The sequence below is a fragment of the Phyllobates terribilis genome, unplaced genomic scaffold, assembly GCF_046119375.1.
Source record: "Phyllobates terribilis strain yellow unplaced genomic scaffold, ASM4611937v1 Scaffold_12__6_contigs__length_324123572, whole genome shotgun sequence".
Lineage (NCBI taxonomy): Eukaryota > Metazoa > Chordata > Amphibia > Anura > Dendrobatidae > Phyllobates > Phyllobates terribilis.
Window position 1 is genome coordinate 280,834,467 of NW_027362772.1, and position 18,372 is coordinate 280,852,838.

General features: G+C 43.9%; 1 protein-coding gene across 2 annotated transcripts in view; it reads left to right on the forward strand.

The window, feature by feature from the left end:
* DSCAML1 (DS cell adhesion molecule like 1) overlaps positions 1-18,372 on the forward strand; it is a 239,937-nt gene that overhangs the window by 142,531 nt on the left and 79,034 nt on the right. For both annotated transcript variants that reach the window (XM_073657068.1, XM_073657069.1), the window contains exons 4-5: positions 15,074-15,220; positions 15,314-15,592. In XM_073657068.1, the coding sequence (XP_073513169.1) occupies positions 15,074-15,220; positions 15,314-15,592 (426 nt within the window). The remainder of the gene's footprint in view (positions 1-15,073; positions 15,221-15,313; positions 15,593-18,372) is intronic.

Genomic DNA, 18,372 nt, shown 5'->3' on the forward strand with positions numbered 1-18,372 from the left:
TCTGAATCAATTGAAACAGAAAAAAAGCCCATATATAGAAACCACATAAAAAAAATTCACCAAAATACCCACCTGAAGAACTTCGGGGATTTTTTTTAAAAGAGAGGAAGAGGACTTGCACTCTAGCACCAACTATTGGAAGTAGCAATTCTAAAAGTCAATATTGACCTTAATTTGACTTAAGATAAAACCAGAATCTCAATTTGCAGACGTGTTTCAGGGTGTTGACCCTCTTCAGTGCAAAGCAAGAGAAACTGATTTGGCTGTGTAAGAGGCTACTTCAAATAGGTGGCACTAGAGTTCATGTCCTCTTGCTCTCTGAAGAGACAATTTGCATATTTCATTTCCCAGTGGAGCATTGTATGGCCTATAAGTCTCCTTACACTGGCATGCCAGCCATGTCACTCTCCACATGGAGAAACGTTGCCCCTTAGATTCCATGGATAGAACATATACTTATTATAATCTACTGGGCTGTTCACATGTGCATGTTTTTTTGCAGACCGCATGTCCACAAAATAATCCCACAGAAATGCCCGTTTTTAATCTGCGTCATGGATCAAACCTACCCATACAAGTCTGAGTCAGTGAAAATCCTAGATAGACGGCACACAGATGCCATCCAAGTGCTGTCCGTGATTAACATTGCAATGTATAGGAGAAACTTTACAATTATTTATACATATGTGAAACTCTGATGGTAAAAACTGACACACGGACCAAACACTGATAAAACTGATCCAAAACACTGATGACACTCACACTGCTTTTGCATACTTGAAAAATCACAGACGTCTGAACGAGGCCCTAGTTCAGGTCTTTCTTTGTTTCAGTTCTGATTCTTAGGTCTCCACTATCTTTCCCCATCTTTTTACCTTCCACCTCTCATGCCTCTATCACTCACGCTCTTTCTTCCATTCGTTTCCCTTTTCCACACTTCTCATTAACCCCTTATTTTTCACTCCACTTCCAGTTCTTTCCTAGCTTTACCCCTATATTCAATTCCCATTTTCATCATTCCCTTTCTCATCTTTTATTTCATCCCTGTCTTCTATAACCACCCCCACCCCTTACATCCTACCAAACCTTGTCCCAAATGTTGCCACCTTCCTAGTATGCTAATTTTACCACCACGGCATCTCTCCTTTCCTTTTTCTCTGCGCCACAGCAATCCTAATTGTTCTGATCAGATAGTAGCTGGTTGATGGGATTAGCAGCCTCCCTCCCTGTTCTTTAATACCCTGCCCTCCCAGGCTGTCGTCTTCTGGTATTAGCCCATGTTTTCTCTCTCTCCTTTTCTTTTTCGGCCTCCTTGGGAAGACTAATTAATTTATACCCGTAGCAGCTGATCTTATGAACAAGTTGCAGCTGCTCGGCTGGGATTATATTCCTAGGGAGGTGGGCACACATGGGCAGCTACCAGTAATGCCACCCTGGAAGCTTCCATCTTGGTGCCAACTGCAATGAATTGGTTAACCAAGGAGTCCAGATTTGTTCCCTCCACATTGCTGCTGTTCCTCTGCCATTCTTCATCTTCTTTCCGCTGTCTCACACTTTACACCCCCTCTTCTGCTGTCTCTGTTTCTCGCTAACAGCACTTCCTATCATCCCTCCTCCGTTTGCCTTCATTGCCACTTCATGACTCTTTATCTATTTTTTTTATTTAACCCTATGTCCACGGAGAACTTTCTGCCCCAACATCTCTGTCCGCATGCACGCCATGGCCAACTGATGCTGTTGGCATTGGGTCTTGCTCTACCCTTTCTCTTCTCCCTCTTTCTCTATCCCTCTTTTTGCTTCTCTTCCTCCTACACACTCTGCCCCTTCCTCCCTCCCCCTCCTCCGCTGCTCTCTCTTCTCTCAGAAAATCCATTTAAATGCAATTCTATTCATAAGGCCCCTCTCATGCATGTCTAATGAATTTCAGGGAGAATGCTCTTGCAGTGTGGCCGAGTAGGGACCCAATCTGCAGAGTGTGTACAAGTCATTTGGTGCAAACCCTGGGTGTCTTCCCTCTCTGATTACAGCTTAATTAGAAATAAAACCTTGTAGCCGGAGTAGTGAAAAGAGCCCGTAGAGATGTTTAACCCCTTACCTTAGTGATTAGGATCATGCCAGGTGTTGGGCATCCGGCACTCTGAACTTATGGGACAAGCTATAGCAATGGTCGGTGCATTGCCCGCATTACTCTATGCAGACAAGTTTACTCGGTGCATTGCCCGCATTATTCTATGCAGACAAGTTTACTCGGTGCATTGCCCGCATTATTCTATGCAGACAAGTTTACTCGGTGCATTGCCCGCATTATTCTATGCAGACAAGTTTACTCGGTGCATTGCCCGCATTATTCTATACAGACAAGTTTACTCGGTGCATTGCCCGCATTATTCTATGCAGACAAGTTTACTCTGTGCATTGCCCGCATTATTCCATGCAGACAAGTTTGCTCGGTGCATCGCCCGCATTATTCGATGCAGACAAGTTTACTCTGTGCATTGCCCGCATTATTCTATGCAGACAAGTTTACTCGGTGCATTGCATGCATTATTCTATGCAGACAAGTTTACTTGGTGCATTGCCCGCATTATTCTATGCAGACAAGTTTACTCTGTGCATTGCCCGCATTATTCTATGCAGACAAGTTTACTCGGTGCATCGCCCGCATTATTCGATGCAGACAAGTTTACTCTGTGCATTGCCCGCATTATTCCATGCAGACAAGTTTGCTCGGTGCATCGCCCGCATTATTCGATGCAGACAAGTTTACTCTGTGCATTGCCCGCATTATTCTATGCAGACAAGTTTGCTCGGTGCATCGCCCGCATTATTCGATGCAGACAAGTTTACTCTGTGCATTGCCCGCATTATTCTATGCAAAGAAGTTTACTTGGTGCAACGTCCTGCCAAATGGGTTAAAAATCTTTCTTTTTTTTAGAATTGGAAACCTTTGCAAAAATGTATATTTGTTCTGGCTGATCTGCCGAGTGTAATGCTGCATTTTTCTAAATAACGGAGCTTACACCCAAAAACGACCCCCACAATACAAAAAACTTCAGCCAATGAGTTGATCTCTTGGAGTTCATTCAGTAATTTCCCAGCAAACTGCATAAAACTACTCAAAATACTTGAAGAAATAATAATCCTTATACCTATCCTCCATTGCTCCATGTCAACAATTCCCAGGTCTTCCACTGATCTCTCCTGCTCCATCTGGATTGATATATGGACCACTGTGTTCACTGATTGGCTGCAGCAGTCACATGTCTGTCCAGATGGAGATACATAGTGAGGGGACCAACATGTCACCGTTGAGGCCAATTATTGGCTGTAGCAGTCACCTATCTCTCCAGACTGAACAAGAAGTATAAAGACTGGTGGACCCTGGAAGTGGCGTAATTGGGGAGGCAGGGGTTCAGATTACTTCTTTAATTATTTTACACCATACCCTTTAATACTGTTTAAGAAGACTGGATGCACATACAACCACGACCATTAGAGCTCCCATATGTGAAGTTCCAAGAGTTTGCCTTATCATATATCACTCCATACTGAGGCACATTTTGCTTTTCTAGAGCTCGGGAAAGTTTACTTGGGAAAGTGCATTAAGAAAAGTATCAATTTCTTCTTTGATATAATTGTTTAAAGTTCCTCTCTCAAATCCTGAGGCTGCAGATTACTCTACAGTTTAACTAGAAGGAAAAGTGTTCAACAGCCAGTGTAGATGGTGTCCTGTCGACACGTGAGCCGGTGTCCTGTCGACACGTGAGCCACCGCCAGGACTGTATGAATTATATTACGCTTATTTGTGGACATCGTTTAGTATCTAAGTGGAAAATCCACAAAGGCAAAAATTGTTGCAGATCTTGATTAAGAAATGCTTTGAATTCGCCACAGATTTCATCATTTGCGTTGTCAAAAATCTGCAGCACATGTCACTGCTTTAGAAAGCGTAAAAATAATAATCAAAGGCTGCACATGGGACATATATAAGGTCAATAGGTTTGGATCCTCTGAAAGTAAAGAACGTTTTTAGGATACTTTTTGTTTCAACTATTGGTTATGTTTTGCAATCAGTGAAAGTTTCCATTCACTGATGGCACAAAACACAACCAATAGCTAAAATGAAAAGTATCTTACAAACTTGCAAAACTTTTCTAACAAACTTTTTAAATTGGCTTCAAAATATTCTGGAGACTGCAGCTGTCTCTCTCCTAAAGTAACCATCGCAGCGCTGGTTATATCATATATGCCATATGCATCACTATATGTATTTCCTCTCGCAGTGACTTGAATGAGCGCCACCTGGGGACGATATATTTCTGAAGTGCTACTCATTTAGTTGGATATTTGCAAAGTAAAATGGATGTATCATGCAGAGCGTTGCACTTACTAATGCGGAGTTAGCTTTGGTTTTATGGATTAATACGTCATGGTTGATGTATTGTATCTGTGCCATGAGTAGTATCATATAGGTGATGTATCTTCTTGTCTTTAGTTCCTCCTCTTGGCACCTCTCTCTTCTCCGTTCAGCCTTTCCCTTCAAACCTTCTAGCTCTTCTCTCCTCCCTTCCCCTTCCTTGGAGAACGCTCGTGCTGAGAGCTGCTCGGGGACTCCCCAATTCAGTTTTGACAAATGTCGATCGATCCAGATTGGCCGCCAGGGCTCCATCCAGCGCACATTAATCTGAACGATGGGGTGGCCTCCTCCCCCTCCTGCTTCTCCTCTTGCTCACTTCTTCCAAAGCAATGAGACGATGCCCTCCTCCCGCCTCCGCCGCCCTCACCTTGCACTTTATTTTAACTGCTGCTGATCGATCAGCCGTGTTTGTTTCGGTATGGATTAGCTGCTACAATAATATCACTTACACCTCTCGGAAAGAAGTGCGAACGTTGGCTTTAATGTGCCGGCTAGAAATACTATGACACTAATATTACTTGATCTTAGAATCAAGAGGCTGGCAGCGAGTCATAATTTTCCGTCATCTCGTCTTCTTGATAAGGTCGGGGAAGGGCCGGAGACTTATATATGTATTAGAGAATCGTATCCAAAAAATGCTGAATGTAAGAAGTTCCCAGGGATCGGGTACAAGAATGAAGCATGTAACGGTTCCCTAGAAATGGGGGAATTTAGAACGTTTGGAGAGGAGTTGGAAGCGTGTACTGGAATTCAATTCAGCCAAAAAATTCATTTTGGATCAAATTGGTTCAGTGCGAATTTAAATTTAGGCAAAGGGGTGAAAAAATAATAAAACTTTTTACTCACCTGTTCACGGCGCATCCCTCATGTGTCCTGCTGCCGCTGCTCCCCATCTTGTCCTCCAGTCTTCACTTTGGGTCTTCTTCTGGCCTTTGGTCTTCTCTACACGTCCTATGTGGTCACATTCATTGCATTCCACGTAAGCGCAGGAAACCCCAAAAAGTAAGCAGGAAAAAAATCTAAAGCGAGGTCTGGAGCACCGGGAGGAAAGCTGCGGCAGCCGGACAGGTCTAAGACTGGTGAGTATAATGTTTTATTATTTTGAAACCCCATTCCCAGCCCTCGAAAGAATCCAGCTACATAGAGACCAGCTGTCCTCCATTTTGCTGGCTTTGTTCTAATGGAAGCAGAAAAGTCAGGTTCTGGCTAGTCTGAATATTTCATGAAATTGGTGAGAAATTCCATTTGTTTGGAATCGATTTGCGTATCTGGGGCATAAATATGTGTATAATGTCATAACCAAAGACTAAACGAGGTATTCTTATTTCAGGAAGTGAAGGCAGATCTCTCGAATATGCCATAAGTCAATGGGGGTCTGACCTCTAGGACCTCCACCAATCCTGAGAGTAAAGTGTTCGCAGGAACATTCCCAGCCAACCCGATGCAGTGTGGCTCCTTCGAAGAGTATGGGGCCTGATTGCACTTCCGTTGGCCGGAAATGTGCAGGAAAGACTCAGTTCTGAACACTGTAATCCAGTGCCATGTGGAGGGGATCGTGCAATGGACCATCTAGTTCTAGTGCTGGTGGTTGTGTAGTACTGAGCCGCACGGTCTCCGTGCCACAATTCGGACCACCAGAACTTGGCTCTACTATATGCATGGTCCCTACTCAGGTCAGTCAGTTTTAGATAGATTTAGCACAAACTTTAGGATTACAAACTTTTTAACAGTCTCTCTCACACAGTTACCATTGATGTCAGCAATGTCAGGATGTATTAGTTCCACCCAGGGCATATTTTTCTGTGGGTTGTTCTGTGTATACCACTCCTGTTTTTGGCCCAGGAGGTTCCCGTATTTTCCAAAACCTCTGGACACTCCCTGAAAATCTGGATCTGCTTTTTGCTTTTTTGGGCATCCGAGGACATATTTGCAGACCATGTACTCTGACACAACTAGTCCCTACAGGGCCATGTTATATAGAGTGGCAGAGAGCAGATGCCTCCAGTCTTAAATTTCTGCGAATTTCATTAAGGACTCAAAATTCAATATTTTATCGTGACACGCTAGGGAAACCCTTGATAGGCTGCAATTCACATCACAACCACTGGGAGGCTACGTGTAGACACATACAGCATAAATATCTCCTGACAGAATATCACAAAATGTTGTTTTTAGTTTTGTTTTTTTGTTTTTTTAAACCTAATCATCTCTTGTCAATTATCTTAGGATAAGGTGGAGTTGGGGTCCCATCAAATTGTGGGGGTCTGTTATAGATCAGTACAAGACCTAACTGTAAATTGTATGTGCCTATAATAATACTTCCTGGGAATAACTCCTACACGGACATGTGTGCTTATTAATATATAGGCTGAGAAGGGCGAACGCTCAGTGGTGCCCCCGGGCAGCCAAATGGCGTGGTGCGTCAGGTGTGAGGATCACCTTGCAGGACCCAAGTCTCTGTTGTTTGCTTTGGATGTCATATATTGTTAGAATTAGCACTAAGTGGCACATGGGGAAGCAGTTACAGCTGATTTCTAGGTGGCCAAAGGATAAGCGGCTTTACCAAAGCTGGAGCTATGACTTGTCTGCCTAATCTTTGCAGCCTAATGAGTTGCTCTCTCGTTCTCCGTGTAATCTCCCTTCTGTAAAAGAAGCAATTTTCCCACCTATAACTGTTTGATTACGGTGCTGAATAGTCCCTTCGGGATGGGAAATGTACAGTTTACACATAAAGGGATTGCAGTTTGTAATGTCCAGTCACTTATTGACTACATCAGGTTTAGTTACAACAAGCAAACAACAATGTAGATAATATGTCGGAGTCTGACCTGAGTCTCTTTTCCAGTATGACGGGTGAAGTATGTAATGGCGTCTCTTGCTCTGGCCAAAGTAGAAAGTCTCCAACACCTAGGTCCACAGTGGAGACCTTCTGAATGTTCTGTGATGTTTCCGCTAGGTAAAAGGAGAAACTTCTACAAAAACTAGAAAACTACAGGACATGGGGACTCCTTTTTCAGATGGCACTATCTATATTGCAACATGATGCTCCATTCTTTTTGCCCTATTGTTTTGCAGTGGCCCCGATTCACCAAGATTGGCATTTTGTGTGGTAGTGTTGATGAAGGATACACTGGAGTATGATTCACCAGATTCGTTAATGGGTCTCTTGAGCATCTCAGAGCTATGCAGTCTCCTTTACCTTGAGGTTTCATGTGGCTCGAGCTCTCCTCCTCCTTGAGTGACCGTTCTGGTGAATAGCAGAGCTGCTATATTAGTAGAACTGTAAAGCTCAGCACAAGTTCTGCTGTAACACATTCCACTCTCAGTGGTTTTGTTCTGAGTCTACATCATTGCTGTATTTACACAGAGATAACTGGGCATTTGAACAAGCACACAGCTCGGGACAGTGAAAGCCGATGGTGTAGGCTGGTGATTTCTCAAGATTTATAACAGCAGCTCATCAGGAGCTGATGGGGAGGGAAGTGAGCAGCCAACTGCTTTATAGAAATTAATTAGCTGGAAGAAGCTGACATTGAGGTTAGTAGATAACCCCTTTTTTAGAATATAAAAGCTGTGCACTCTCAGCAAGGTTCTGTTCTGGCACTTGTGGCCGATCTCCATGGAAACCAGCTGTACACTATGTAAGATAAAAGCTGTCATTACAGGAGAATGACAGCACATAGAAAAAGCAAGTCAATTGAAAACTTGCTTATTTTTATGCTGCCTAACTAATTAAAGTGATTTAATAACTTGAGAACACCCCTTAAGGTATTTGGTGCATTTTTTAGCTATTGCGTGGCACTGCAAGAAATGTGCTCCAGCCAGGGACATTTCTGTTGTAATTTCTGCCACTTTTTGGCATAAATTATGATGAATGTATCAGGCATGCCAGGCTACAGGCACTCTTGGCCATGCTCCGCTCTCACTTTGTGGTCCCCACATGATCTGATATTCTGCTGTATGGTGTGGACCTGCGCTCCTACCTTCTGATCTGTTGAGGAAATTGGTAGACTGGTTCTTGATGTGGGGAAACCTTGTATCTCCAAGTTAGGATATGTGCACATGGAATGGACAAACAGCGGCTTTTTTGACCAGATCCACACATATTGTGGATGAGCTGTTTCGCTTGGATTATTCATGTATGCATGGCCACTGCTTCATTCTGATGGGGAATTTCAGAGCCCCATTTTCGGGATTGCTGATCGTCGGCTGGCTCAATGAAATGAACGATTGTTCACATCGACAAATCATTTTGTAATCCTTTAAAACACCAGTTAGGCGTGATGGATCCCATGCCAACCAATTCTGATCGTAGTCTGAAAAAAAAATACAATATTGACCAATCTAGTCTGTATTTTGGGCCATTGATAAACGATCATTGATTTGAATGAATGTTCGTTGGATCATTTTCAGCTATTATGGATGGGGGCCTTTAGGCTCTGTTCACAGTTGCTTTTTTTGAGTTCAGTTTGTTTCTCTGTTCTTAGAATGGAACAGTAAGAATTCAGGTAGAACACCGATCTGTTATTGACTGGGTGCAAACAGAAGTGGAAGGGCCATATTGACCAGGAGGATCCATAATCTACAAGAAGTCTGTATTTCCGCTTGTAGGACAGGATAAAGAAATGGAACGAACAGAGTCTTAGTATGCACTGCAGAACGGCGCTCTCGAGTGATGAAGGGATGGAGAGATTGATAGAGAGATGGGGGGATAAGCGGATAGGGAGATGGACGGATAGATGGATGGGGTTGGAAAGATGGATGGGGTTCATAGATTAATGTTGATATTGATGGATGGATGGACAGGGAGATGGATGGGGATGGGAAGATGGATTGGGTTAATGCATTAATGGGGAGATTGATGGATGGGGATGGATGGGTAGAAGGATGGATGGACGGGGAGATGGCTAGAGACATGGGTGGCATAATAGATGGATAGATGGGGAGATGGATGGATGTGAAGATGGAGGGATGGATTGGGGAGATGGATGAATGGACAGGGAAATGGATGGCTAGGGAGATGGATGGACAGGGAGATGGATGGGGATGGGAAGATGTATTGGGTTAATGGATTAATGGGGAGATTGATGGATGGGGGATGGATGGGTAGAAGGATGGATGGACAGGGAGATGGATGTACGGGGAGATGGCTAGAGACATGGGTGGCATGATAGATGGATAGATGGGGAGATGGATGGATGTGAAGATGGAGGGATGGATTGGGGAGATTGATGAATAGACAGGGAAATGGATGGATAGGGAGATAGAGACATTAGTGCCATGTAAATGGATGGATTGGGGACATGGATTGATGGATTGGGGGGGATGAGTGATAGATGGATAGACAGGGAGATTGCAATTAATGGGGAGATGGAGGGATGGATTGGGGAGATGAATGGACAGGAAGATGGATGAATGTGGAGATAGTCATGGGTGGCATGATAGATGGATAGGGAGATGGAGGGATGGATTGGGGAGATGGAGGGATGAGGGGGTGGATTTGGGAGAGGGAGCAATAAAGAGATGGATGATAGACAGATAGATAGGGACATGGGTGGAGTGATAGATGGATAGACAGGGAGATGGAGATAGATGAATAGACAGACCGTTCACACAGTCTCATTATTGTGCACTTCCCGATTCTCTTCTCGCTACAAAAATCCAAATGACAGCATGAGACATTGTTGACCCTCCATCATCTCTCCTCATTAATCTTTCTCTCCACAAGTTTCCAGCCTGTGACAAGCATAAAACGAAGAAATGATTATCATTATATGATCAGGCTGAAGCTGTAAAGTGTAGAATACATGGTAACCCATCATTTACACATATAAGGCTCCATTCACATCGGCGTTTTGGGCTTGACCTTTACTCTCCGCCGTCCCGTGACTACAGGCGGCCCCAGGTTTCCATTTGGAAAATCTGCTGTTGGAATGTCTAAGCTGAGGACGAGTCCTGGAGACCCTCCTTGTCCTCCTTGAAAGACACGGGTCTCTTCTGCCTTTGGGTTGTGTGTTCGGATTTTCCCCACAGATATTTCACTAATTGCAGAATTTGGCTCCGATTTTAACCGTTTCACTACTGCAAAGCTTGAATAAATTAATTGCTCCATACTTATCTCTGACAATCTCATGTCTAGTCATGGTTGTCAGGCTCACCTATGCTTGTGCAGAATAATGGAGGAGACGTGTTGGATTTTTCTTGGTCGGTTTCTATTATCGGATAAGCAGATGTTTGACAGTTCTTCATCCTACCAACACCACATGTGGATATTTTAAGCCAAAACATAAATCTTATTGGACTACCAATGGTATTTATATCCTTTATAATAAATTCTGCCTGAACAGTTGAGTTAATACATTTTCTACTGAGTTATATAGCCTGAAGTATACTCCAGAGCTGCATTCATAATTCTGAAGTCCAGAGCTCAAATCTCCCAATATTTGTTAGTAATTAAAGAAATGTAGTCTTAATACCAGGCATTATAAACTCTGCTGTGTGTTATAGGACCTCAGCTAAGATGTCCGAGGTCTGACAACATGCTTGACTACAATGTAGGTCATGTTCACATGTGGAGACCACCAGTTGGCATAGGGAGACTTACAAGTCGGGCAATGCTACCTGGGAAACAGATATGCAAATAAGCTCTCCTCCAGGGGGAAGAAAGCTGGCTCTCTAGTGCCACATATTGGAGATAGCTATCCTAGAAGTATGACCCTATAACAAGCCTTGCCACCATGAAACCAAACTTATAGGGTAGCAAACTCCAATGGGTGGCATGAGGAAACTAAGACAACCCTTTTAAAAATGCAAGTGTAGTGGCGATCAGATGATCACTGCAGGGTCCCATTCATAGCAAACCACTGATTTTTGCCAAATGAGGCTTTCAAGTCCAGCAATGCAGGGCTCGATTCGATTCCTCTTTTACCTTTTTTTTTTTTGCTTGTATTATTTTACTTTTTTTGCTCCAAATTCTTCAAAATGCCGCACGCGGTTCATGAATTTGGTGCAAGATCCAAAACGCTCTTTAACCTTTTTATTGTGACTTTTGCAGCTGTAAAAAAGTCGCATATTGCTTCAAAAAGCACCTCCCATTGAGAAAGTTTGGGTGGAACGCGCGTCGGGGTGGCGCAGGTTACACCTGGTTTGTGTACACCATGGGTAGGTCTGAATAGATCACCGCTCCTTACTCACTCCTTGTCCATTACGTTTGGGCATTATTATAGGCAAGGTCTGAGCCATACTATACGTCTTTTTCCTCCCTATACACCGTTTTGATAGGATCTGATTGACCTGACAGGCCACTTTGAGATAATATAGGACTGTTTGTTTCTGTTGAGTTGGTTATCTCATAATGGATGAAATATTGCAATTTGTGTAATTATTTAAACCAACCTTCAATATTAATTGACTTTTCTCTCCTATGGGACATATATTATATAGACACTCAGGTGTTCCCCTTTTTTCCTCCTGTATGAGACCTCATACTAACATGTTATTCACTTTTTAACTTAAATTATTAATAAAATTTGTTTTTATTTCACCTGGTGGTTTATGGCTGTCCATGTTTTTTTCTTTTGTACATAGTATTGGTGTATTGGTATTTAGTATTTCCACCTCCTAATGACTTGTTCTATAAATGTGGGGGAACGTAATGGTTCTCATGGTTCCAAGCCACGGCCATATATGATGTACTATTTTAATATTTGTCTAATATATGGAATATGTTGCAAAAATTGCACAAAAATTCCATACGCATGTGTAGCACCCCGAGGACTCGGCTGCTACAGGGGTATTGCACCTCAGACCAGAGGTGTGGTATTCCACTCCCGGGTAAGGATGGAGTGTGGAACTGGGCTCAGTTAGCTGCATGCACTACACTCACCCCATTTCCGGGGGACAGATCAACGGTACTCCCACCAGATAGATGTGCAGGTACGACAGCTTCTGTCCCTGGCTGGAGTGGGGGGGGGAGGAACATCCCAGTGGTGTAGGAGCAGACAGGGGAGGGACTCTGGGCATAGGTAGGAGCCCATTGGGTGCTGGTCACCTGGGCTCGGGTGTCAGAAGGGAGTATATAAGGTGGGCACCATCTTAGATCAGGGTCTGTCTGTTCAGAGAGGAGCTCAGCCAGAGAGGGCTGACAGGGAGCTGTGGCTCAGTCTGGGCCCAGCTCCAGAGCCAGGCCTGGAGTGGAGGCCTGAAGCAGAGAGAGAGAGAAGTAAGAGGAAGAAGGAACAGAAACACCAGGAAAGGCCCAGAGACGCAGGAAAAGAGGGAACCCTAAGATCCCACGGAATAACGGGTGAAGGGTTGGCAGAACAGGGTGCCGGATCCCAAACTGGTGGAGGCCAATTATCCTTAGCCAGGAACCGGAGGTCGTGGACAAGTTTTGGCGCGACCCCTCGCCATATCTATCAGGAAGGCATACCATATAGGGTCAGGGAAACCGGGGAAGTTTTCACCACTAGAAGGCCCGAGGGAGCTGGACAAAGGTGGATCCCTGGTGGGGACGGCCAGTAGGAAGGAAGAGAGGGGAGCTCAGGACCACGCTCTGGAACTGCCTGGGAGTTGGCCGAGTCCCGCACCTGGTGGACGCAGCACGGCTCGGGTGGTCCTAACTGTGCACAAGGGACCTGATAAAGAACTGTGAGTAAAGCTGTGAAAACTGCAATTGCAAGTCTCAGTGATTCCTTGTCGCACCGGTACCATCAGTGCTGGGACATACACACCATCTCTCCCAACATCATTCTCATCCATCCTCTGCCCTGAGGCCATACCCCTCCCGTTGGGGGTTATACCATCCACGCTGCACATCCGTACCACCGGCCTCAGCGGACTGCCCTGCAGCGGCGGCTTCATAGCCGCCTTCAACGGGTGGCGTAGTCGGACACTAATACCATCATACCAATAACTGCCACTTAGTTTGACACCCTGGGCACGGACCGGGTCAACGCCACGAGGACTACTACCCCTATCGGATCCGGCTCCGGGTATTCCCCGCGTGCGCAACGCTACACAACATGGCCCAGGGGGCGCGTCACATGCAAAAAAAAAATCACTCCACAACTGGAGAACACTTGCACCAAAATGTTGCAACTTTTTAAAAAGTCGCAATTGATGAACATCTCGAGACCTCAAACGCTGTCCACAATGGAGAACATAGAAGAAAAAAACAAAAAGGGAGAACATATCTAAAATAGACTTTTAAATAAAACGTGTAAATTGAAAGAAGAAAGCGCAAATGGAAAAAAAAAAGTTTCAAATGCAATTATGAATGGGACCCGTAGTCTTACGTGGCGGCCATCGAGCTGAGCAGGGGACCCCGCTGATGTTGATAGGCCATAATAGGCAGGAATGGAGGGGGTGAGTAATTAATATACGGTAACTAGCCAATTACACATGTGGCGGGTGCGGACGGTAGTTTTTCTTGTACAGTATGCATTGTACTTTAAATGTCGATATGAAATATTAAATAATATTAAGCTTTTCTGAAATGTAATAGAAGCGCATTAATCCATGGTAATTGCAATGCATAGAGCAGTGATAATAGATATATATATACCCGGTGCCATAAGTAGCAGTCAGGCAATGCTCTATATATAGTGTCTGGCAGATTGAGCTCCGCACATTGCATAACACTAGGAAGCATGCGGAGCAGCACAGGGGGGCTGTGTGACGGGAAGCGGCGTAGGTGACGGCTTTGGCACCTGCCGTGCTGACATTGGCTGAAGGTGGGAATGAATGACACATTGACTAATGAGCAGCAACTGAAATCTGCTTCTTTCTGACACAATGTAACGGATTATACAGCACGGAAGAAATGTCTGAACTTCTAGGACGAATGCACACGCAGCGTATTTGCAACGTAATAATGGATTTTATCATCTCGTCTGCATTGTATACATTTTCTGAATTTTTTCTGCCTGTGCATGGCTCCTCTGTGTCCCTGGCACAGCGGTGTGCTCCTGATCTGAACTGTCGATCAATCAGGAGCCGGGGGCACAGAGGAGCCATGCAGCTGTAGAAGTTTACTGATCCTTCCCTAGGTTACCATCCATCTCAGCACTCTTTCAAGCAGTGGCTGGTTGAGCAAGGAGTGCAGCGCTTACAAGCTCTTTAGATTTGGCCAGATTCGATCCCCCTGCACTCTTTCGATACCACATCTGCTTGCAGCAGCAGAGGCAGCAGCTGTTTGATTGACAGTTACAAACTGTCAATCAATCAAACAGGATGCTGCTTGCACAAAAAATAGTGAATGTTGAGAGATGCTCATGTACGGCCAACTCGTCAGTCACAGCAAGTTAAGAGCGGGCTTTGTTCTTGAGATAGGTGGGACCCTCATCTATCTTTTCTGGCCCATCCTATAAATAAGCCAAAAAGTCAGATATTTTCTGCAGAAGTGAATGGAGAGAGCTGCGCTGCCACCGCTCCACTCACAGCGCCGCAAGACCAGGCCCTGTGCTTGAGATGGTAGGTCCCTGATCTACTGGATAGTTATGACATATCCTATGTGTCTGAAATGAGAATCCCCCTTTAGGTCTAGATTTGTGCTATATGGATGTATGAGCCCCGTCCCATGTGCGGTGTGGTTCTCTGGGATTCCGACCTGCGGTCGTATACGACCACTAATATTCGTAATGTTATTTGTTTCAGAGGGGAGATTTGTCACCTCGCCATCAGGTGCACTTTACATCCTGGATGTCCAGAAGGAGGACGCCCTGTCTACATACCGGTGCATCACCAGACATCGATATAGTGGAGAGACGCGACAAAGCAACGGAGCGCGCCTCATAGTGTCCGGTGAGTCCGCTGAGCCTCGTAGAGAAAGATTGGTGAAAAATGGCACAGTAATTTCACAATTTACTAGACTCCTCTCCTTCATTTTCTCCATAGAACCCGCAGAGTCCGTCCCAATTCTCCTGGACGGCTTCCAATCCCACGAGGTGTTTGTGGGGGAAAAAGTGGAGCTGCCATGCATTGCCTCAGGATACCCAAACCTGGCTTCTCGCTGGATAAAAGATGGCCGCCCTGTTCCATCCGACAGTCGTTGGAATAAACGTAACACGGGTCTGAGTATGACGGACCTACGTCTAGAAGACAGCGGGACCTACATCTGTGAGATCACCAACAGCTTCGGTTCTGCGGAGGTCACCGGCACATTGACCGTCATAGGTAAGATAACATGGCACCCAGTGCGTGCTCCTGTCTGCTGCTTTAAAGGGAACGTGTCATCTGGACCTTTATTGCCATTTTAAAATCAGATGAGATAAATATTTTTTTTCCATAATATATTTAATAATATGTATTTTCTAATATATGTTTTTTTGTAGATTTATAGATTTTTTAATTCTATTTTTGTATATTATTATGGGGGTTTCCAGTTTCCATTTTACATGTGCACCCCCATAATCATGTAGTTTACGACATCCACATGGATCATAGAGAGTAAGAGGCTGGAAATGTTCATTGATTTCTCTTTGAGGATGTTGTGGGCATGCTCTGTTATCTGTGCAGAGGTCATTGTGCAGGGAGGAGGGAGGTGAGCTGTGACATCAACTGTTGTGAATGGTGGATCCTGTGTTATACTGTATATAGAGGTGTTATCAGTCATTGTACAGGAGGAGGAGGTGAGCTGTGACATCAACTATTGTGAATGGTGGATCCTGTGTTATCTACTGTATATAGAGGTGTTATCAGTCATTGTACAGGAGGAGGTGAGCTGTGACATCACCTATTGTGAATGGTGGATCCTGTGTTATCTACTGTATATAGAGGTGTTATCAGTCATTGTACAGGAGGAGGTGAGCTGTGACATCACCTATTGTGAATGGTGGATCCTGTATTATATCTTGAATATATAGAGGTGTTATCAGTCATTGTACAGGAGGAGGTGAGCTGTGACATCATGTATTGTGAATGGTGGATCCTGTGTTATCTACTATATATAGAGGTGTTATCAGTCATTGTACAGGAGGAGGTGAGCTGTGACATCACCTATTGTGAATGGTGGATCCTGTGTTATCTACTGTATATAGAGGTGTTATCAGTCATTGTACAGCAGGGGGAGGTGAACTGTGACATGACCTATTGTGAATGGTGGATCCTGTGTTATGTACTGTATATAGAGGTTTTATCAGTTATTGTACAGGAGGATGAGGTGAGCGGTGACATGACCTATTGTGAATGGTGGATCCTTTATGTACTGTATATAGAGGTGTCATCAGTCATTTTACAGGAGGAGGAGGAGGTGAGCTGTGACATCACCTATTTGGTGGATCATGTGTTATCTGCTGTATATAGAGGTGTTATCAGTCATTGTACAGGAGGAGGAGGTGGTGAGCTGTGACATCACCTATTGTGAATGATCCTGTGTTATCTATATATAGGTGTTACCTGTCATTGTAATCCTTCTTGTGATGATAATGAGATGACTGATGAAGTTATCATAACAGAATAAGAAGTATCAGCCTAATATTAGGCTCAAAGTGAAAACTGCAAGATTTCAAGATACTTTTTTAAAGTGACAGTTTAAAAAAATCACCAACCAATCCCCCGCCCCTGAAAAAATACAGCTGTGGGTCATTTTCTGATGACAAATTCCCTTATAATGGAAACCAGTATCTACTGGATATTTTATCTCTGGATATAGTAAATGATGCCACCTGTCCAAGTGACGTTCTACATGTAACATCGCGTTTAGCCGCTTTACTGTAGGGCACATGACTGTGTCATTGCGTGTGACTCAGAAGACTCAGGACTAGAAAACACAGAGAAATAGACAAGTGTGATATTGCTCAGTGGCATTTCCACAGAGTCGGGCAGATACTGTGCTAGTAAGGGCAGGGGCTGCTGCAAGAGGAGCTCACAGGCCGGGTTAAATAGAAATGTCCTTTAAAGGTTAAATGTGGGGAGATAAGATGATGAGAGTTCTTAGAAGAAGGGATGTATTTGGATTTTCATAGTTTTTTTTAAAACGGGTTTTCCAGTTGGCAAATTTTTTCTGGAAAATGGCTGAGACAGGTTAAAAATAATACAAGAGCTCAGCCGCTCCTTGATGGTCTGTGCCTTCTGGTCCTGTCCTCTACATTCAGCCAATCACCATCTGATATTGGTCACCACTGCTGCCAGTGATTGGCTGAACCGGTATTTTTGGCCAGTTCTAGGGTGTTCAAACAAGCACTACAATCCAAATTTGTATCCTCTTATTATATTGCAATCATCATATTATATATCACTGTGTACTTACAATTGCTCATTTTGCCATTCAACCAGGTTAATTCTTCTCTTTTCCATTAGGTCTATGACATCACATGATGAAAAACTGACTAGCTAAATCCTTCTAAGCTCTACGTAAAAACAGGAGGTCAATTTTCCCTGCATGAGTCATCGTTATAACTACAATTCTACTTCACTGTAAAGTCCCTGGCAGCCTGGCTCCACTCTCTCTTGAACTCCTGTTCCAGCTGCTCCACTCCGCCCCTTGATAGGGATTTTACACTGGTGTAGAATTGTGGTTCTAATGATGACTCATGTGGGGGAAAAGAGACTTCCTGTTTCTACATGGAGCTTAAAAGGATTCAGGTAGTCTGTTTTTAATCACATGATGTCATAGACCTAATGGAAAAGAGAAGAATTAACTGGGTAGAAAGGCAAAAGTAGCAATTGTAAGTACACAGTGCTATATAATATGATTACAATATATTAAGAGGATACAAACTTTGATGTGAGGAGAAGGAGTGCTTCTTTAAGAAAGGTACCAGAAAACACAGACCAGCGGGGACCAGGTAAGGGCTGGAACAGGAGCTTTGGGGGATCATTTGGGTTGAGTATCATTCCTCTTAGGAATCATTTTCATTGGTTGGAAAACTTTCTGAAATTAATTTCATTTTGTAGGGTTAAAAAGGAAAAATCAACTTTTGTAAATTTAGTTTTTTTTTTCATTTGATAGTTAG